At 38.6% G+C, this 22,432-nt stretch overlaps 1 protein-coding gene and 1 long non-coding RNA gene across 4 annotated transcripts in view; one reads left to right on the forward strand and one right to left on the reverse strand.

Moving 5' to 3' along the window:
* Positions 1-1,796: 1,796 nt before the first annotated feature.
* LOC125768166 (optomotor-blind protein) overlaps positions 1,797-22,432 on the reverse strand; it is a 132,829-nt gene continuing 112,193 nt past the window's right edge. For 2 of the 3 annotated variants that reach the window (XM_049435489.1, XM_049435491.1), the window contains 2 exons: positions 5,663-5,892; positions 1,797-5,537 (listed from right to left, as the gene is read on the reverse strand). In XM_049435489.1, coding sequence (XP_049291446.1) covers positions 4,597-5,537; positions 5,663-5,892 — 1,171 coding nt within the window. In that variant the 3' untranslated portion in view covers positions 1,797-4,596. The remainder of the gene's footprint in view (positions 5,538-5,662; positions 5,893-22,432) is intronic. The other variant, XM_049435490.1, reaches the window with a different exon arrangement.
* Positions 9,600-14,961, forward strand: LOC125768194 (uncharacterized). The gene is made up of 3 exons (XR_007418856.1): positions 9,600-11,697; positions 13,840-13,988; positions 14,894-14,961. It is a non-coding gene; the product is annotated as an uncharacterized LOC125768194 (long non-coding RNA).

The following is a 22,432-nucleotide window of genomic DNA, read 5'->3' on the forward strand; positions in this document are numbered from 1 at the left end:
CGTCCAAGAAGAAAATGTAGCCATTGGTGCCATCTATCGACCACAGGTTAAAGATTGACGATCCGTTGGATACCGACCGAGTTATAGACAAAAGTTGGTGCAAAAATGAGGCTTACAAAATTTTCAAATTTTTAGATTTTTTTAAATTTTTTATTATTTTTTACACTTTTTTTTGTTTAAAGCATTACTTGAGTGAAAAGAAACCCATTGCAACCAATTGGCATTAAAATAAATCAATTTCATTTTTTTGCAAAATTTCTCAAAAAAATGGCAAGGGGTACCCCTTATGAAATTTTCGAGTGAAAAATTTTTTTGAAATTTTTTTCTGATTTTTTATTCTTTTTTTAATTTAAAGCATTATTTGAGCGAAAAGAAACTTATTGCAACAAATTCGCATTAAATTATATCACATTTAAAAATTTTGCTGAATTGCAGAAAAATGAGGAAAATTTTACATTTTCTCAAACAGGGTAAGGAACTTGGTTGTTCGAATAACTTCTGGCACAGACATCTGAGGGCATGGCCGTCCAAGAAGAAAATGTAGCCATTGGTGCCATCTATCGACCACAGGTTAAAGATTGGCGATCCGTTTGATACCGACCGAGTTATAGGCAAAAGTTGGTGCAAAAATGAGGAAAAATTTACATTTTATCAAGCAGGGTAAGGAACTTGGTTCCTCGAATAACTTCTGGCACAGACATCTGAGGGCATGGCCGTCCAAGAAGAAAATATAGCCATTGGTGCCATCTATCGACCACAGGTTAAAGATTGACGATCCGTTGGATACCGACCGAGTTATAGACAAAAATTGGTGCAAAACTGAGGCTTACTAAATTTTCAAATTTTTAGATTGTTTTAAATTTTTTATTATTTTTCACTCGTTTTTTTATTTAAAGCATTACTTGAGTGAAAAGAAACCCATTGCAACCAATTGGCATTAAAATAAATCAATTTCATTTTTTTTGCAAAATTTCTCAAAAAAATGGCAAGGGGTACCCCTTATGAAATTTTCGAGTGAAAAATTTTTTTGAAATTTTTTTCTGATTTTTTATTCTTTTTTTAATTTAAAGCATTATTTGAGCGAAAAGAAACTTATTGCAACAAATTCGCATTAAATTATATCACATTTAAAAATTTTGCTGAATTGCAGAAAAATGAGGAAAATTTTACATTTTCTCAAACAGGGTAAGGAACTTGGTTGCTCGAATAACTTCTGGCACAGACATCTGAGGGCATGGCCGTCCAAGAAGAAAATGTAGCCATTGGTGTCATCTACCGACCACGAGTTAAAGATTGGCGATCCGTTAGATCCGTTAGATAGTTATAGGCAAAACTTGGTGCAAAAATGAGCCTCAGTAGATTGACAAATTTCTATATTTTTTACATTTTTTTATTATTGTTTATTCTTTTTCAATTTCAACCTTTTTTTGAGTGAAAAGAAACTTATTTCAATCAATTGACTTTTAAATAAATCAAATTAATTTTTTTTGCAAAATTACTCAAAAAAATCTAAGGCTGTAGCCTTTGGATATTTTCAAATTTTTAGAATTTTTGATTTTTTTGTAAATTAAAATGAATTGAATTAAAAATTAAAATGAATTAAAATTAAATTAATTAAATTGAATTAAATTAATTAATGAATTTGAATTAAAATTAATCAATTTAGTTTAGGTTATTTTAGAACTACTTTGGTTTAGTTTGGAATGAATAGATTCAGTTACTTACCACACTAATTTCTTTTGTTACGAATGCCTTAGAGTACAATTACATGAATAAATAAAATACAAACATGTGTATAAGGTTTCAGTTTTTTTCTATTTTGTAATATTTTGAATTTTTATTTCTTAAAATAGTTTTTTTGTGTTTTGTTTTGTGTTTCCAGTTTTTTTTTCTTCTCCCTTTTGCAGTTTGTAGTTTTATATATTTAACCTTCGCTCCTGCCTTAACTACTTCAATTATTGCTCTTTTACGACTTACAAAAATAGTCTAAGGTTGTGTTGTTGTTCTAGTTGTTGGTTTTACGTGCACACATTCTTTTCTGTACTGACTTTGATTTCGTTTGTTTTTTTTTAAATTGTTTTATTTTGCTTTTCTTTTTTCAACTTTTATTCGTATCTTTTAACAATTTTTTACCTCTGCGCTCGGATGTGTAAGTGTGTCGGTTGCACGTATACACACACGTGTCTGTCCATTACAAACTATCAAATGTAACCATCACTGGGCAGGTTGGTTAGTCCTAGCGCAGACAAATAATTCCACTAAATGCATTTATAAATGTGTATTTTTGTCGTTCGTATTTGTTTCTTTGTTTGTTTCATTTCTTTTCCCCATTGCGTTACAGTAATGGAACTGTAAGTGTGCATTTTGTTGTTGTTTTTAATTTATTTCTTTTTAATCCTCGCGTTTTTTTTTGCTTTCATTACTTTCTATGTGTGTTTTTAACTTTGTTTGACTTCTTCGTTATCGCTTTCTTGATAATACCATTAAAGCCATGCCCTAATGTTGTTTTTTTTTTGTTATTGCGTCAAGGTAAATTAAAAAATACAACTTGCAGTGTAGCAGAAATGATTTTTGTGTCACTTTCTCGTCGACTCACGGTACTCTATTTACAATCTGTTCGGCCATTTTCTTCCCTAGGAAACCAACCCTGCGGCGGAGGGCGGGATACGTTTTGCTTTGCCATTCGGTTTTGTTTTGCTTTTGCCTGGGTGTTGAAACACATGAAAACAAACTCACAACGCTAATAAGTATAAGCGAACTAAACGATACTGTGGCTAGTGAGCGATAAACCTAACACCATTTTGTCTACATTTCTACTAAGCTCTGCTTTTTTTTTGCTATTCATGACGCCTACATCCTCCAACCAAGGGGTGAGAGATGGTGAGAGGGTAAAGGGTTGTTTTTGTGTATGATTCAATCAGCAATAGATATCGTAAATCAATAAATTATCACACTTGTCAGCCAACGCACACATACACCAACACCTTGTGGTGAGTCGAACGGCGTTCATGGTAAGATCGTGTTGAGGCAGAAACCCTCCACTGTTTCGATGCTGAACAGAGACTAATGAGTAATAGAACAACAATTAACAGAAGGTTAACAAAAACTAGGCGATAAACAGTTCAAAGGGTTGGCCGAAAGAATGAGAAAGGAAAGCAATTGGATAATAAATAATGTTCACTGCACCTCGGGTCGGCTACTTTCATCAAATGCTTTTGAGTGTATTAATTTAAACATAAAACGATCTTAACTTTTTTTTTTGTTTAGGCGAGACAAAACTTTTCTAACTATTCTAAACATTATTTGAATAGTTCGCAATTTGCTGAATAGCTGTCAAACGGTTTACGCTCACACTTTTAGTGTGTTTGGTTGTGTGTGCGTGTGAGAGAGAGAGAGAGGGGATAAAGGTTTGTTTTAAAACGAAAATTAAATAACTCCACTTGGCTGGCCCACGTAATGGCCCACAGGCAGTAGGAAAACTTCGGTGCACAATCCTTACGAATTTAGTGTTGGAAAGAATGGACCAAAATGCAAAATCTGCATGCCTCTATGCTTTTACCACTCTTGCCTAGATTTGTATTGCTTTCCTTCTGGCTGTTTTCTGTGATTTTTTTAATACCTTTTTCCCATGCAGATGTGTTTGGAGAGTTGTTTTTCTTGATAATAAGCTAATTATATCGGTGTTTTTTCTTCTCTCATCTGTTATCTGCAACTTCAGTATGTACAACATTTACATTTCTTCATTTTCCTTTCGGATATTGGTAGATGTTTTGCTCTGTTTCGACTTATTACATTATATCCTTTGTAGCGTGTTTTGCGTGTACTGTGAGAGGCGTGAGACGTGTGTTCGTGGTGAATTTTTTCGTTCATCGTTTTTGCTTCATATTGTGTGTTTATACTGATTGCGTGATTTCTTCATCACCACAAATGGGTGACTTAGTAATAATTTTGCGGGCGAGTGAGTAATTGTGTAAGTGTTTGTATGTTTTTGTAAGTATTCATTAGCAGAAAAAGAATCTACTCAACTGAATGTAGTTTTTGTCTGTAGAAAATTCCTTCTTTGCAGGTGTGTATGGAATTATTATCAAAACGATGCATTCATTTCCCTTGGCCTGATCTGTCTCACGCACAGATCCCGCGAGAGAGTTCTCTTCATAGCGGTGATGTTCTTTGGTAAGTTGTGACACACGCTTCGGCGTTATTCAAAAACAGAAACGGAACACGGACGATGAGTGGTGACCGATGGTGTAACGAAAACAAAAAGGGAAAGAACGGAAAGGATGTTAAGAGCGACACGGGTACACGCTGCGGAACACTGCACTGTTCTGCGTCGCTGGTAAGGAGATCAGGAGATTTTCTCCCGACTAAAAAGGGACCCTAAAACAGTGCCTGCTGCTATGTACAAACGGACCGTCCGGTGTGCTTACGTGGGCACTACGACATGGAACCGTAGTGGAGTGCATCGCCAGGACCGATCGCTAACTGTCACATGCCCTGGTCAAGGTTGGGACCTCCGATCCCGACCCCACCGCTCTCGATGGATGCGCCCCGATCATACAGCCCGGTAGTGGCATGATACTCGCCGCTCACCATACGTCACTGATCGTGCGCAAGATGGTGACTTTTCGCGCCATTACTGTCGACCGTTACCGTGCTGCCATTGATGTTGTGCTTCACCTCTAGTCCATTCACCATCTTTTCGATGCTTTTCAGCTCCGACGGTGAGTTGGAGGAGGGTGGCGGCGGTCCCAGTGACGGTGGTGGACCACCCGAACCTGGTGACATGATGGAAGCGGCCGAGGGTGGTTGTGCCGTCGGTGCGGAAGGTTGTGAGGGTGGTATTGGTGGTGGTGGTGGGGGCGGTGCTATGCTGCTGTTCGGGACCGGTGGCATGTTGGCGGCCGCATTCGCGTCCGCCGTCGTTGGCGAGGTCGGATGTTGGGTGGGTGTCGGCGAGACGGAGATGGGTCGGGTCGGAGGTGAGTTGGAGGCAGCGCGGGGATGTGGACTGCTGCTGAGGCTACGGGCGCCGGCCGAGTTGGAACCGGGCGTGACCGCATCAAAGGCCGACCCTAGCCCCGACGGTAAGCTGTACGGCGAGAACCGATGGCCCTTCAGACCGTGGAGTGGCGAGGTGGGCGAGTGGCCCGAATAGTGCCCGAAGAAGGCCGGATGTTGGGCGGCAAGCGCCAGCTGTGCGTTGAACAGCAGGCTCGGGTTCATCGCGGCCGCAGCAGCCGGATTGTGCAGCAGGGAAAGATGCGGCGGTGGGTACAGACCGTGCGGGTAGAGATAGGGCAGCAGGTGAGGTGGCGGGTGAATCGGTGGCCCGACGGAGATGTTGGGCGAGGGGTAGGATGTTCCGGCACTGCTGGACGATTCCTTCGGGCTGCCCGAGGTCGGACGAAAGGCACCTGTGCTTCCTGACACGCTGTCCGAGCAGTTCGAGTCGCTACCATCCCGCTCGTTCTCGTCCGACTGGAGGCGCCTTCGCATCGCTTCCTCTGCACGCTGCACATCCTCGAAGTTAAACCATCCTGGAGAGACATACGGAAGACAAAGCAAAGGATGGCAAGATATTTATATAAGAAAGACGATTCTTGGTGAACTTTCCCTCGGTGAAGTTGCTGCTGGGGTTTGTTAGGGCCGCCCGGATACTAACCTGACGCATGATGGTGCATCTGCTGGCTGAGCGAGAGTAGTGGGCTTTGCGGTGGTCCGACCACGTCCAACAACTTGTCGTCATCGTCCAGCGCTGATATGCTATTCGTTCGGTGGTCCAAACCAGCTGGACCGCGCGACGAGCTGACGGAGCTCGGACTGAGCTTGTCACCGTCGGAGCTTCGCTGTCCCATCAGCGATTGCCTGAAAGCAGAACAACTGAAACCCGTACTGGTTAGCGAGGGCCGCGGGTTCGCTTATTAGAATTCTTGCCTTTTGTTTTACGAGTAAACGAGTTTGGTAAAATATGTGTTTGTATGATGGCCAAATGGTTGGAGGACGACGATGACGATATGCTTGTGGAACTTTGTACTCAAATCTTGAAGAAGAGGTGCCTAAATAAACAGTTTTGTGGGTCTTGGAAAATGGTAGTAGAAAGTGAAGAGTGTCCAACAGAAGTCTAAGGTAAGGTGGCCATAAAGTGCACCAGAAGTTAAAGATGTAGATCGAAGTCAAAGTGATCTCAACATTTCTCTCTTGGACGTTGGAGCAATCGAAGTAGCTGAACATGATGGACATAACTGTCAATCGCAGTTGACCGTATCTGGCCAGTTATACAATTTCCTCCAATAAAAATTCCTAAACAGTGAAAGGATACAAGACTTCATCAACAAGTATCATGCGAGGGAAGTCTTTGGTCTTTTCGTACGGATCTCAAAACAGGACATAATCTGGTTGAAGACATGCGTTTTACGGACTCAACTCTCTCAAGTTCCCTCCGTGAAGATCTTTAAGCGATGGAGCTTCTCCAATTGTTTTGGGGATGAAGTGGAGCGGCATTGACTTGTCGAGTCGAATTCTATTACTTTTTCTTCAACATAGACACCAAAAGAGCTACTGCCATTCATGTCCAAGATAGCAACAAACGTCTTGATTGAATCCTTTAAACACCAACAAAAGAACACTTAAAAAATTGTCATTTATCATCAACTTTTCACATTAAGGAACCATTCTTCAGTTTCATCAAAAACTCCATGCTGCAGTACATTAAAATCATACGCACGACATTGATGATCCGGTTCAAACACGCAGGTTAATCGCTCCGTCATTGTAAACTGTACACAGAACCGTACCAAACGTCGCAAATAAACCTTGAGTTTTTTTTGGTGCCACTCCCGGAGCGATGTTCCCATGCAAACGTTTAGATGCTGCCGTTTGTCAGAAGAAAATCACCTCCTATGATGACGCTTCGGGCACTTCTCGAACACTTCATCGGTCGTCATGGCACACAGTCACGGGAAGGATGCCAATTTGTACCGGCAATGAATGTCCGGCGGTGACAACAATGTCGACAGAACCGGACGGGAACAAAAAAAAGCAGGAGAAGGAAAAACTACAAATCATTCAGCCACCGCGGGAGAAAAACCGGTAAGAACTGGTTTCGCTGCGCAAAAAAAACGAAAACAATAACAATCGAACGCAACGCAAGAAGGGTTCGTCACGTCCTCCAGGAATGGGTACATTTGAATATGTGTGTGCGCGCGGACGTGCGCCCTAAAGGACTACACGATGCGGTAGCGGAAATTCATCTCCCAATCGTCACAGCCACAAGACCCCTTGGGGTGATGACGGTATAATCGTTTCGTTCTCTGTGCGAACAAGTTCGGTGTGATTTGTTTTCTGGACGGAAGAGTCGCGTTTTTTGATGCGTTTGTGTGCAAAAATTCTTCTCCATGACGTAGCATAACAATAAACTCCTAGGCACCGGAAGTCCGCATGAGAAAAGGGATGGCCACCAAAAACGGATCGATAGGAATCGGTGATGCGTTCGGTTGTTGTGGCGTAGTCTAGCGCCGTTATAGCGTAGTCGTATGGAAGATGATAAATGGTAACGTCACGCGACCGGAAACTCGAATCAATTGCCATTCTGCCGCGTTCGGCCATGCGCTGGTGTCTTTTTCATCACCTCGGTTAGTTATCCGTTCGTTTGGTTGTTTTATAGCAAAAATGGGAAGCAAAAAATGACTAGCGATACGAGCGGTTTTCGGTCATTTGTCGGTCCGGGTTTTTCCGCGCCTTGGTGTTAGATCCGATTTGCCACACAAGAGTCCATCCACGGTTGGACCCATAAATCTTGAAATGAAGAAGCGGATTATTGTTTTTTTCTTTTTGCTTCTTCGATGGCACGTTTGTCACTCGCTAAATGCTTTCTTTTTTTTTTGGGGTCGGCGCTAGTGGATGCGAAAGGACTCGTCTGCGTAGGATTGAATAAATAATCACACCATCAAACTGGCACGCACTCGATAAATGTGCGTGACGAGTCTCTTCATCCAGGGTGACGGGGGTTTGTTTGTTTTTGTGTTACCTTCTCCATGGCATAACTCTTTCATACGTTTAGCTTTTCTTTCGTTTAGGTCTCCGCAAACGCGCAATTGCTTTACCCCTTTTGTTTTTCCGCTTCCAACAAAAAAAAATCGGATACCACGAACGACCAGCCTATAAATATATGGAAAACCGTCCGGATCAGTTTTTCACCCCTCCCCCGCGTGGGGTCATGATGATAGAAATCAAACCATCAGGTGGAAAATGGGTTCCAACTTCACGCAACCAACTGTTAACTGCTGCTCATAATTTATCTCCTGGTCTGGCCCAGTTGTCAACACACGAATGCTTCTGACTCCTGATGGTTGGCGTTCTTCAGACCTTCCCAAAAACAATAGAAAGCTAACAGAAGAAAAAAAAACCGCTTAAACGGATGGATGTAAACACCACCGTTTTATGAGCTCACCTTCCATAAAGTAACCAAAATCACACGCATCCGTGCGTGACAGGGCGCAAAAAGGGTTAAATCGGTGGTTTCGATTTTGACTCCCCGTCAAAAGTTGAGTTCACTCACTTCGCACGAAAGGTGCGGCAATGCGATCAAGCTGGTGCGTTTTCCTTCTATTTTTTTTTCTTGGTTTTTGGGAAATTTGCATCGATGGAGTTCTATAACGCTTGGTTAGATGGTCTTATTTTTATTTATGCCTGAGAAAAGGGTTCATTCGTTGGTTATATATTCTTCTAGGTTAGATGCTCAACACTTCACGTAATGGCTGACGGGAAAAGGTTTTCTTTGTGTGTGTGTGTGTGTGTTGCGTTTATGCGTGGTTTTATGATCGTTGGGTGTTACGTGAAAGCAGAAAACGAAAGGCAAACGCCATCGCTAATCAATAGTGTTTGGGGTTTGGTGGGTACTTTTGAAGATTTTCTTAGTAAAAATAAAAGCATTTCTATAGGTACTTGCTTTTTAAGTGTAGAATTTGTATTAGTATTTGCTGAAGAAGAAATAAATTGATTTAATTCTTTTTTTTGTAAAATTACTCAAAAAAAGGTAAGGCTATAACCTAGGGAAATTTCAATTTTTTTGATATTTTGAATTTTTTTTATTATTTTCTATTTTTTTTTTCTTTTAAAGCATTATTTGAGTGCAAAGAAACCCATTGCAACCAATTGGCATTGAAATAAATCAATTTAATTATTTTTGCAAAATTCCTCAAAAAAATGGCAAGGGGTACCCCTTATGAAATTTTCGAGTTGAAAATTTTTTAAATTTTTTTTTCTAATTTTTTACTCTTTTTTTATTTTAAAGCATTATTTGAGTGAAAAGAAACTTAATGCAACAAATTCGTATTAAAATATATCACATTGATAAATTTTTCTACATTGGTGAAAAATGAGGAAAATGTAACATTTTCCCACACAGGGTATGGAACTTGGTTTCTCGAATAACTTCTGGCACAGATATCTTAGGGCATGGCCGTCCAAGAAGAAAATGTAGCCATTGGTGCCATCTATCGACCACAAGTTAAAGATTGGCGATCCGTAGGATACCGACCGAGTTATAGGTAAAAGTTGGTGCAAAAATGAGGAAAATTTTACATTTTCTCAAACAGGGTAAGGAACTTGTTTCCTCGAATAACTTCTGGCACAGACATCTGAGGGCATGGCCGTTCATGAAGAAAATGTAGCCATTGGTGCCATCTATTGACCACAAGTTAAAGATTGGCGATCCGTTGGGTCCCGACCGAGTTATAGGCAAAATTTGGTGCAAAAATGGGCCTTATGAAATTTTCAAGTTTTTAGATTTTTTACATTTTTTTATTATTTTTCACTCTTTTTTTTTGTTTAAAGCATTGGTTGAGTGAAAACAAACTCATTGCAACCAATTGGCATTAAAATAAATCAATTTAAATTGTTTTGCAAAATTTCTCAAAAAAATGGCAAGGGGTACCCCTTATGAAATTTTCGAGTTGAAAATTTTTTGAAATTTTTTTTCTCATTTTTTATTCTTTTTTTAATTTACAGGATTATTTGAGTGAAAATAAACTCATTGCAACAAATTCCCATTAAAATATATCACATTTATAAATTTTGCTACATTGGTGAAAAATGAGGAAAATTTTACATTTTTTCAAACAGGGTAAGGAACTTGGTTCCTCGAATAACTTCTGGCACAGATATCTTAGGGCATGGCCGTCCAAAAAGACAATGTAGCCATTGGTGCCATCTATCGACCACAAGTTAAAAATTGGCGATCCGTTGGATACCGACCGAGTTATAGGTAAAACTTGGTGCAAAAATTAGGAAAATTTTACATTTTCACAAACAGGGTAAGGAACTTGTTTCCTCGAATAACTTCTGGCACAGACATCTGAGGGCATGGCCGTTCATGAAGAAAATGTAGCCATTGGTGCCATCTATTGACCACAAGTTAAAGATTGGCGATCCGTTGGGTCCCGACCGAGTTATAGGCAAAATTTGGTGCAAAAATGGGCCTTATGAAATTTTCAAGTTTTTAGATTTTTTACATTTTTTTATTATTTTTCACTCTTTTTTTTTGTTTAAAGCATTGGTTGAGTGAAAACAAACTCATTGCAACCAATTGGCATTAAAATAAATCAATTTAAATTGTTTTGCAAAATTTCTCAAAAAAATGGCAAGGGGTACCCCTTATGAAATTTTCGAGTTGAAAATTTTTTGAAATTTTTTTTCTCATTTTTTATTCTTTTTTTTAATTTACAGGATTATTTGAGTGAAAATAAACTCATTGCAACAAATTCCCATTAAAATATATCACATTTATAAATTTTGCTACATTGGTGAAAAATGAGGAAAATTTTACATTTTTTCAAACAGGGTAAGGAACTTGGTTCCTCGAATAACTTCTGGCACAGATATCTTAGGGCATGGCCGTCCAAAAAGACAATGTAGCCATTGGTGCCATCTATCGACCACAAGTTAAAAATTGGCGATCCGTTTGATACCGACCGAGTTATAGGTAAAACTTGGTGCAAAAATTAGGAAAATTTTACATTTTCACAAACAGGGTAAGGAACTTGTTTCCTCGAATAACTTCTGGCACAGACATCTGAGGGCATGGCCGTTCATGAAGAAAATGTAGCCATTGGTGCCATCTATTGACCACAAGTTAAAGATTGGCGATCCGTTGGGTCCCGACCGAGTTATAGGCAAAATTTGGTGCAAAAATGGGCCTTATGAAATTTTCAAGTTTTTAGATTTTTTACATTTTTTTATTATTTTTCACTCTTTTTTTTTGTTTAAAGCATTGGTTGAGTGAAAACAAACTCATTGCAACCAATTGGCATTAAAATAAATCAATTTAAATTGTTTTGCAAAATTTCTCAAAAAAATGGCAAGGGGTACCCCTTATGAAATTTTCGAGTTGAAAATTTTTTGAAATTTTTTTTCTCATTTTTTATTCTTTTTTTAATTTACAGGATTATTTGAGTGAAAATAAACTCATTGCAACAAATTCCCATTAAAATATATCACAATTATAAATTTTGCTACATTGGTGAAAAATGAGGAAAATTTTACATTTTTTCAAACAGGGTAAGGAACTTGGTTCCTCGAATAACTTCTGGCACAGATATCTTAGGGCATGGCCGTCCAAAAAGACAATGTAGCCATTGGTGCCATCTATCGACCACAAGTTAAAAATTGGCGATCCGTTGGATACCGACCGAGTTATAGGTAAAACTTGGTGCAAAAATTAGGAAAATTTTACATTTTCACAAACAGGGTAAGGAACTTGGTTCCTCGAATAACTTCTGGCACAGACATCTGAGGGCATGGCCGTTCATGAAGAAAATGTAGCCATTGGTGCCATCTATTGACCACAAGTTAAAGATTGGCGATCCGTTGGGTACCGACCGAGTTATAGGCAAAATTTGGTGCAAAAATGGGCCTTATGAAATTTTCAAATTTATAGATTTTTTACATTTTTTTATTATTTTTCACTCTTTTTTTGTTTAAAGCATTGGTTGAGTGAAAACAAACTCATTGCAACCAATTGGCATTAAAACAAATCAATTTAAATTTTTTTGCAAAATTTCTCAAAAAAATGGCAAGGGGTACCCCTTATGAAATTTTCGAGTTGAAAATTTTTAGAAATTTTTTTCTCATTTTTTATTCATTTTTTAATTTACAGGATTATTTGAGTGAAAAGAAACTTATTGCAACAAATTCGCATTAAATTTTATCACATTTATAAATTTTGCTACATTGGTGAAAAATGAGGAAAATTTTACATTTTCTCAAACAGGGTAAGGAACTTGGTTCCTCGAATAACTTCTGGCACAGATATCTTAGGGCATGGCCGTCCAAGAAGAAAATGTAGCCATTGGTGCCATCTATCGACCACAAGTTATAGATTGGCGATCCGTAGGATACCGACTGAGTTATAGGTAAAAGTTGGTGCAAAAATGAGTAAAATTTTACATTTTCTCAAACAGGGTATGGAACTTGTTTCCTCGAATAACTTCTGGCACAGACATCTGAGGGCATGGCCGTTCATGAAGAAAATGTAGCCATTGGTGCCATCTATTGACCACAAGTTAAAGATTGACGATCCGTTGGGTACCGACCGAGTTATAGGCAAAATTTGGTGCAAAAATGGGCCTTATGAAATTTTTAAATTTATAGATTTTTTACATTTTTTTATTATTTTTCACTCTTTTTTTGTTTAAAGCATTGGTTGAGTGAAAACAAACTCATTGCAACCAATTGGCATTAAAATAAATCAATTTAAATTTTTTTGCAAAATTTCTCAAAAAAATGGCAAGGGGTACCCCTTATGAAATTTTCGAGTTGAAAATTTCTAGAAATTTTTTTTTTAATTTTTTATTCTTTTTTTAATTTACAGGATTATTTGAGTGAAAATAAACTCATTGCAACAAATTCCCATTAAAATATATCACATTTATAAATTTTTCTACATTGGTGAAAAATGAGGAAAATTTTACATTTTTTCAAATAGGGTAAGGAACTTGGTTCCTCGAATAACTTCTGGCACAGATATCTGAGAGCATGGCCGTCCAAGAAGAAAATGTAGCCATTGGTGTCATCTATCAACCACAAGTTATAGATTGGCGATCCGTTGGATACCGACCGAGTTATAGGTAAAACTTGGTGCAAAAATGAGGAAAATTTTACATTTTCTCAAACAGGGTAAGGAACTTGTTTCCTCGAATAACTTCTGGCACAGACATCTGAGGGCATGGCCGTTCATGAAGAAAATGTAGCCATTGGTGCCATCTATTGACCACAAGTTAAAGATTGGCGATCCGTTGGGTACCGACCGAGTTATAGGCAAAATTTGGTGCAAAAATGGGCCTTATGAAATTTTCAAATTTATAGATTTTTTACATTTTTTTATTATTTTTCACTCTTTTTTTTGTTTAAAGCATTGGTTGAGTGAAAACAAACTCATTGCAACCAATTGGCATTAAAATAAATCAATTTAAATTTTTTTGCAAAATTTCTCAAAAAAATGGCAAGGGGTACCCCTTATGAAATTTTCGAGTTGAAAATTTTTAGAAATTTTTTTTCTCATTTTTTATTCTTTTTTTAATTTACAGGATTATTTGAGTGAAAATAAACTCATTGCAACAAATTCCCATTAAAATATATCACATTTATAAATTTAGCTACATTGGTGAAAAATGAGGAAAATTTTACATTTTTTCAAATAGGGTAAGGAACTTGGTTCCTCGAATAACTTCTGGCACAGATATCTTAGGGCATGGCCGTCCAAGAAGAAAATGTAGCCATTGGTGCCATCTATCGACCACAAGTTATAGATTGGCGATCCGTAGGATACCGACCGAGTTATAGGTAAAAGTTGGTGCAAAAATTAGGAAAATTTTACATTTTCTCAAACAGGGTATGGAACATGGTTCCTCGAATAACTTCTGGCACAGACATCTGAGGGCATGGCCGTTCATGAAGAAAATGTAGCCATTGGTGCCATCTATTGACCACAAGTTAAAGATTGGCGATTCGTTGGGTACCGACCGAGTTATAGGCAAAATTTGGTGCAAAAATGGGCCTTAAGAAATTTTCAAATTTATAGATTTTTTACATTTTTTTATTATTTTTCACTCTTTTTTTTGTTTAAAGCATTGGTTGAGTGAAAACAAACTCATTGCAACCAATTGGCATTAAAATAAATCAATTTAAATTTTTTTGCAAAATTTCTCAAAAAAATGGCAAGGGGTACCCCTTATGAAATTTTCGAGTAAAAAATTTTTAGAAATTTTTTTTCTCATTTTTTATTCTTTTTTTAATTTACAGGATTATTTGAGTGAAAATAAACTCATTGCAACAAATTCCCATTAAAATATATCACATTTATAAATTTTGCTACATTGGTGAAAAATGAGGAAAATTTTACATTTTTTCAAACAGGGTAAGGAACTTGGTTCCTCGAATAACTTCTGGCACAGATATCTTAGGGCATGGCCGTCCAAGAAGAAAATGTAGCCATTGGTGCCATCTATCGACCACAAGTTATAGATTGGCGATCCGTTGGATACCGACCGAGTTATAGGTAAAACTTGGTGCAAAAATGAGGAAAATTTTACATTTTCTCAAACAGGGTAAGGAACTTGGTTCCTCGAATAACTTCTGGCACAGACATCTGAGGGCATGGCCGTCCAAGAAGAAAGTGTAGCCATTGGTGCCATCTATCGACCACAAGTTAAAGATTAGCGATCCGTTGGGTACCGACCGAGTTATAGGTAAAAGTTGGTGCAAAAATTACGAAAATTTTACATTTTCTCAAACAGGGTATGGAACATGGTTCCTCGAATAACTTCTGGCACAGATATCTGAGGGCATGGCCGTTCATGAAGAAAATGTAGCCATTGGTGCCATCTACTGACCACAGGTTAAAGATTGGCGATCCGTTGGGTACCGACCGAGTTATAGGCAAAATTTGGTGCAAAAATGGGCCTTATGAAATTTTCAAATTTATAGATTTTTTACATTTTTTTATTATTTTTCACTCTTTTTTTTGTTTAAAGCATTGGTTGAGTGAAAACAAACTCATTGCAACCAATTGGCATTAAAATAAATCAATTTAAATTTTTTTGCAAAATTTCTCAAAAAAATGGCAAGGGGTACCCCTTATGAAATTTTCGAGTAAAAAATTTTTAGAAATTTTTTTTCTCATTTTTTATTCTTTTTTTAATTTACAGGATTATTTGAGTGAAAATAAACTCATTGCAACAAATTCCCATTAAAATATATCACATTTATAAATTTTGCTACATTGGTGAAAAATGAGGAAAATTTTACATTTTTTCAAACAGGGTAAGGAACTTGGTTCCTCGAATAACTTCTGGCACAGATATCTTAGGGCATGGCCGTCCAAGAAGAAAATGTAGCCATTGGTGCCATCTATCGACCACAAGTTATAGATTGGCGATCCGTTGGATACCGACCGAGTTATAGGTAAAACTTGGTGCAAAAATGAGGAAAATTTTACATTTTCTCAAACAGGGTAAGGAACTTGGTTCCTCGAATAACTTCTGGCACAGACATCTGAGGGCATGGCCGTCCAAGAAGAAAGTGTAGCCATTGGTGCCATCTATCGACCACAAGTTATAGATTGGCGATCCGTTGGATACCGACCGAGTTATAGGTAAAACTTGGTGCAAAAATGAGGAATATTTTACATTTTCTCAAACAGGGTAAGGAACTTGTTTCCTCGAATAACTTCTGGCACAGACATCTGAGGGCATGGCCGTTCATGAAGAAAATGTAGCCATTGGTGCCATCTATTGACCACAAGTTATAGATTGGCGATCCGTTGGATACCGACCGAGTTATAGGTAAAACTTGGTGCAAAAATGAGGAAAATTTTACATTTTCTCAAACAAGATAAGGAACTTGGTTCCTCGAATAACTTCTGGCACAGACATCTGAGGGCATGGCCGTCCAAGAAGAAAGTGTAGCCATTGGTGCCATCTATCGACCACAAGTTAAAGATTGGCAATCCGTTGGGTACCGACCGAGTTATAGGTAAAACTTGGTGCAAAAATTACGAAAATTTTACATTTTCTCAAACAGGGTAAGGAACTTGGTTCCTCGAATAACTTCTGGCACAGACATCTGAGGGCATGGCCGTTCATGAAGAAAATGTAGCCATTGGTGTCATCTATCGACCACAAGTTATAGGTTGGCGATTCGTTGGATACCGACCGAGTTATAGGTAAAACTTGGTGCAAAAATGAGGAATATTTTACATTTTCTCAAACAGGGTAAGGAACTTGTTTCCTCGAATAACTTCTGGCACAGACATCTGAGGGCATGGCCGTTCATGAAGAAAATGTAGCCATTGGTGCCATCTATTGACCACAAGTTGGCGATCCGTTGGATACCGACCGAGTTATAGGTAAAACTTGGTGCAAAAATGAGGAAAATTTTACATTTTCTCAAACAGGGTAAGGAACTTGGTTCCTCGAATAACTTCTGGCACATACATCTGAGGGCATGGCCGTCCAAGAATAAAATGTAGCCATTGGTGCCATCTATCGACCACAAGTTAAAGATTAGCGATCCGTTGGATACCGACCGAGTTATAGGTAAAAGTTGGTGCAAAAATTAGGAAAATTTTACATTTTCTCAAACAGGGTAAGGAACTTGGTTTCTCGAATAACTTCTGACAGAGACATCTGAGGGCATGGCCGTCCACGAAGAAAATGTAGCCATTGGTGCCATCTATTGACCACAAGTTAAAGATTGGCGATCCGTTGGGTACCGACCGAGTTATAAGCAAAATTTGGTGCAAAAATGGGCCTTATGAAATTTTCAAATTTATAGATTTTTTACATTTTTTTATTATTTTTCACTCTTTTTTTTGTTTAAAGCATTGGTTGAGTGAAAACAAACTCATTGCAACCAATTGGCATTAAAATAAATCAATTTAAATTTTTTTGCAAAATTTCTCAAAAAAATGGCAAGGGGTACCCCTTATGAAATTTTCGAGTTGAAAATTTTTAGAAATTTTTTTTCTCATTTTTTATTCTTTTTTTAATTTACAGGATTATTTGAGTGAAAATAAACTCATTGCAACAAATTCCCATTAAAATATATCACATTTATAAATTTTGCTACATTGGTGAAAAATGTGGAAAATTTTACATTTTTTCAAATAGGGTAAGGAACTTGGTTCCTCGAATAACTTCTGGCACAGACATCTTAGGGCATGGCCGTCCAAGAAGAAAATGTAGCCATTGTTGCCATCTATCGACCACAGGTTAAAGATTGGCGATCCGTTGGATACCGACCGAGTTATAGGCAAAAGTTGGTGCAAAATGAGGAAAATTTTACATTTTCTCAAACAGGGTATGGAACATGGTTCCTCGAATAACTTCTGGCACAGACATCTGAGAGCATGGCCGTCCAAGAAGAAAATGTAGCCTTTGATGCCATCTATCGACCACAGGTTAAAGATTGGCGATCCGTTGGATACCGACCGAGTTATAGGCAAAACTTGGTGCAAAAATGAGCCTTATGAACTTTTCAAATTTTTTTATAATTTTTCATTTTTTTTACAATTTTTATTCTTTTTTTTGTTTAAAACATTACTTGAGTGAAAAGAAACTTATTGCAACCAAATTGCATTAAAATAAATCAATTTAATTTTTTTTTGCAAAATTTCTCAAAAAAATGGCAAGGGGTAAGCCTTATGAAATTTTCGAGTTGAAAATTTTTTAAAACTTTTTTTCTCATTTTTACTCTTTTTTTAATTTAAAGCATTATTTGAGTGAAAAAAAGCTTATTGCAGCATTAAAATATATAAATTTTTCATTTTTTTTTCAAAATTTCTCAAAAAAGTGGTTAGAGTTGTTATTCTCATCGCTACTTGGTCTGCTACAGAAGTCTTCTAAACGACAGAAATAAAACACCGTCGCCTGCCAATCCATGTCTCAGAGGCTTGTATGAGTTCCGGAACTATATAGCTTGGATCTACGCGACAAAAATAGTGCGTAAAATAATTCGCTGACGTTTCGAGGAATTCTGGACATCGATTTGCAAAGATCGATTGTTTTGTAAAGAACGCGTTTAAACGTTAAAACATTTGCATTTGCAGATCAGTGTTCTTTCGTATATTTTTATGTTCTCGTTGATTTTATATTTTTCGCTAGCTATTCCTTAATTCTGGAGTACATCTTACACAAATAACTTCCCTTAATTATTATTTACATTATTCAAAGCATAACCTTTCAAGCACGATGCGCATTGCATGTTTTCTTAAAGATAACAATACTTTAGATTCAATTTCCAATTTGCTAGTCCAATCAACCGTACCACAGCATCATGCATACGACTCACATTTATCAGACCTTAAACCTCCATTCCGGCCGAACTACCCTTAATTAGAGCACAAAGATTGAAACATATTCAAATCAGCTCGTCCCAAAGCTGTTCCGTACCGCCCTTCCTATCCGAACAATCCTACCAGTGGTTCCTGTTTGGTGGCCAATTTCTCACTAAATTAAGCACACACACACACTAGAGCATCCCGTTTGGTGTCCCGTACCGTCCGCAACAAACGAGGTCAGCCCACAAGCCGCGCGTTTCATCAGGAATGATACATTGTTCGGGTTCGCGGTTGTGCTTAACTGTCCGCCCGATGGCTAATGGATTGAATTAGAGCAGGGTATAAATTTTACACCCACGAATCAACGCTTCCAACGCCCACCGGCCGGAAGTTGGTTGGTGTCCGGGCACCAACCGCACCGCTTTTGCATGTCACGGAACAGGAAAGGGCCTCTCGCTTCGCTGCGTCTAACGATGCTCTGACACAGCGACCGAGTACCGGTGTGGAAAATGTGTAGACACCCTTCACCCTGGTTGCCCTGGTTGTCTAGTTTTAGAGGGTTGGTTTTTGCAAATTTATTGCGATTTTCTACCACCGACTTGTACTATGCCTTGTACGTAGGAATATCGGATCACCAACTATTTCATTGTTTTTTTTTCGGGCAGCTTTCAGATGCCGTACACTGGAGGTCGAATTTTGCAGTAACAACTAGCAGAGGAAGAACAAAAAAACCTTCCCTCACACGAACCTTTGGTGGTCTTTCCGGTGGTGCACCAAATTTCCGCCTCCAAAATGAAGTAACATCCGCCTCCATTGGAGTACCTCGTTCGCTAAGAGGTGGGGATGGGGGGTGGAAGGTTGAGGGGGGCACATCTATGTACAGAACACCATACACTGGCAATGGCTACAAACTGCCCATACTAACCGGTCCGTTGTTGACCGTCCTGGAACAAGGTTCTGGGCCAAAATGTCCAAACTTCTCCAATCAACCACCATTTCAGCAAAACCAATCCATTCCAGCAGCATATTGGTCGGTAAGCGTCGTACCGTGGTGTGCCAAACTTTCGAACTGGGGGCATAAATCAGTACGGTGAATGTTGCAATTCGTCCCGCCCGTAACGCGAGGAATGCGAGGAAAAGCGGGGGAAAACTCTACACACGATCCGGAAAGTAAACATAACCTTTCCGTTTTGCCGGAACCATGGGCATCTGCATGTGCAGTGTTGGATGGTTTTGTAGCGCCAGAGAAAACTCAACCAGATCCACGATACGCTTCCAACGCAAGAAGCAGCATACGAAGGAGTCGTTGAACCGACGGCTTAGGTCGCTCGTCGACGCCGCCGGTCGGTCGTTATCACGATGATGTGTAAAAAGCTTATACACTGGGTGTGGTTTAATTTGCCACCAATTTGCATACTACATGAGCTCGGTTTATTTTATGGTTCAGATCACGGCATTCCCGGAACGGGAATGGTCGGGGAGGGATGGTGGATACGACCACTCCCAACGTTTTTCCGACACGATGATCTAGCATTTTTTTTGTTGACTTCTTTTTCAACGTTTTGCTACTTGCTCATGTGATGAAAATTCAATGATCTGTAAGCCACCGTGTTCGCCGCATTGACTTGGGATGAGTTTGTAAAAATGTTCTGAAATTGTAGGAGTGTGTTTCTTGAAGATTTTTCCTTGCTTTCGAGGGCTACAAATGACTGATATTATCTAACTATCAGTATTACTATCTTGTAACGTTGAGATCAGGAAATAATGCAACATGTTTTCTGTTGCAAAATTCTATGTTTCATGCGGATATTTGGACCATCATAACAGGTAGACCCTTTCTACGATAGAATTAGTTGGAATTTTAATATTATTTCTTCCTTCACAACAGTGTACGCTTCTTACAATCTGCTCTGTTGTTTACGCATAACAAGCTTCATAAGCCGAGTGCAAGTATATTGAAGTTTCAATTAAATACTTCCTGGTCCCCGTGATAGATGATGCTGATATGTTGTAACAAAATACAAGCAAATAACAAAATTAATAACACTAAAACTGCCGGATTAGTAATTTTCACTAAAACGCTTCATTAACATCACATTTCAGTTGATAGTGAAAACAAAATCAAACTCTTCATAATTACTCAAAAAGACCAGTAAAAAAGAAAAAGCGCTAAAAAGAATTATTTATCTAGTGCGAAAAATGGCTTTTAATTCTCTTAAAAAGCTTCGAATATTTTTTGTTCAAAATATTAACCAAAATATTGAAGACATTAAGAGAAAATAAGTGATCACTAGAACTCGAGAAACGCACATCAGCATGGTTCGCTATAATTGTGTACTACTACCGCTATAATAGTATATAGTAATGTAGCTATAAATCTATTATATCAAGCTACTGAAATAGTAAATAAAATGGCTATAAACAGTAATGAACATAAACATCGGCACTTTCATTTTTCCTCCGACATGAATCACACTAGTGTACGTTTATTCCCATCACATATCTTCCCCCTTTACTATCAACAGCCATAAAATCGCCTTTTATCAAAACAAATCTTCCTCCTGCATTACGGGTTGCATCCGTAATTGGTATCACCACAGCCACTGGTCACATTTGTTCATTTGCAGCTAAACTGTTCCTTTCGCTGGCCGACATTAGGCTAAGCTAGTTTTCTTTTACCAGGAGGCCCAGGGCAGAGAGGAAAACGAGAATGCCATAAATCTTCCCGTTTGTCAACACACACAAACCAGCCGCGGGCAACTATCAACTTCTCCCTCGGTTTTGCAATGCAGCAAAGTGATAACCGTTACAGCTCAATTGAACCTCGGCCAGCAATTGAAGACGAACGTGCACGACTGTCAAAAAGGGTGTCCCTTTTTATAGCACTTTTCTCGGAAATGTCGGAAGTCGGACGGGTACCGCTGAATCGTCATCCAGCGTGAGTTGGTACACAGATTAGGGGTGAGTTTTTGAAAATGATACTGAAAAACTATTACGATAATTGACAAATATCACTTCAAGCGTCCCAATCACCCTTTTGTGTTTATCGGTCGACCATTAGCTAGTGGCACGTGTCCTTGTGCGAGGGCTGAAAAAAAGGGAAGTCTTTTGTCGCCGAACGCTGCTCCGGGTTTTTGGCGGGAGAAATTCGCACGGATGAATTGCTTGTACGAAAAGGGAAAAGGACACCGGTTCGAAAAACAAGCTACATCATGCTTTCTTGAGTGGAGGACAATTCAAAACCGATTAGTGTGACTTTTCTTTTAGTGGGAAATTTTACCCAAAAAAAATCGAAAATCTTTCTTTTAAAAAATGCTACTTCATTATGTTATGATAAAAGACTTCGGGAAGGGACACCCTTGGGGAATGACTTCAAGGGCTAACGTAGTACGCTTATCTACCGTCGGTATATCCTATAACGACGATAGTTTTCCGATGTAAAGCATACATGGTTTAGTTTTTCGTACTGAAAATGACAAGGCACGAAGGCTCCTTAAGCTTCCCTCTCGATTATAAGCTCTTTAAGCTAATCATTCTTACTGTAAGATGTAGACAAATACAAACATGTTGTTAAAAATCGCTTACAGTAAACGATCGTCGATTAAACTTTTGACCCATTTCTTCAGGCGGGATAGAAATGACTTTTTGCTAGGTAGAAAATTCAACTGCCGGTTTCACAGATGCAGATGAGTATTTTTATAGCAGCTAATAACAACATTATTCTGTTGAACATTATTCACACAGCAAAAAGGAAATTATGTCATATTGAAGCTCATTACATTGCACCTAGCACACACAACACCGTACGAACGTTTTTCATATCATTACGTGAGTGAACTTTTTACTCACCAAACATAAACTAGAAAAACATTCTCTTCGGTGATGGTTATAAAAAAACATTCACAAAAACAACTGCCTTCCTAAGTGGCCTCGACTTAAGCAGGCAGGGCTTCAGACTACTAAAAGCTTTTTAATTGCCTACCTGCCCGATGGGTGCATCTGCAGCACGGTTCAATATTGCAGTACTGCAGTGACATTCGCCGTTGGTTTTGCTGATCCTGTTCGGGATGGGATGGAGCGAGCCAATTGTAGGTCATT

Source organism: Anopheles funestus, chromosome 3RL (genome assembly GCF_943734845.2).
Source record: "Anopheles funestus chromosome 3RL, idAnoFuneDA-416_04, whole genome shotgun sequence".
Lineage (NCBI taxonomy): Eukaryota > Metazoa > Arthropoda > Insecta > Diptera > Culicidae > Anopheles > Anopheles funestus.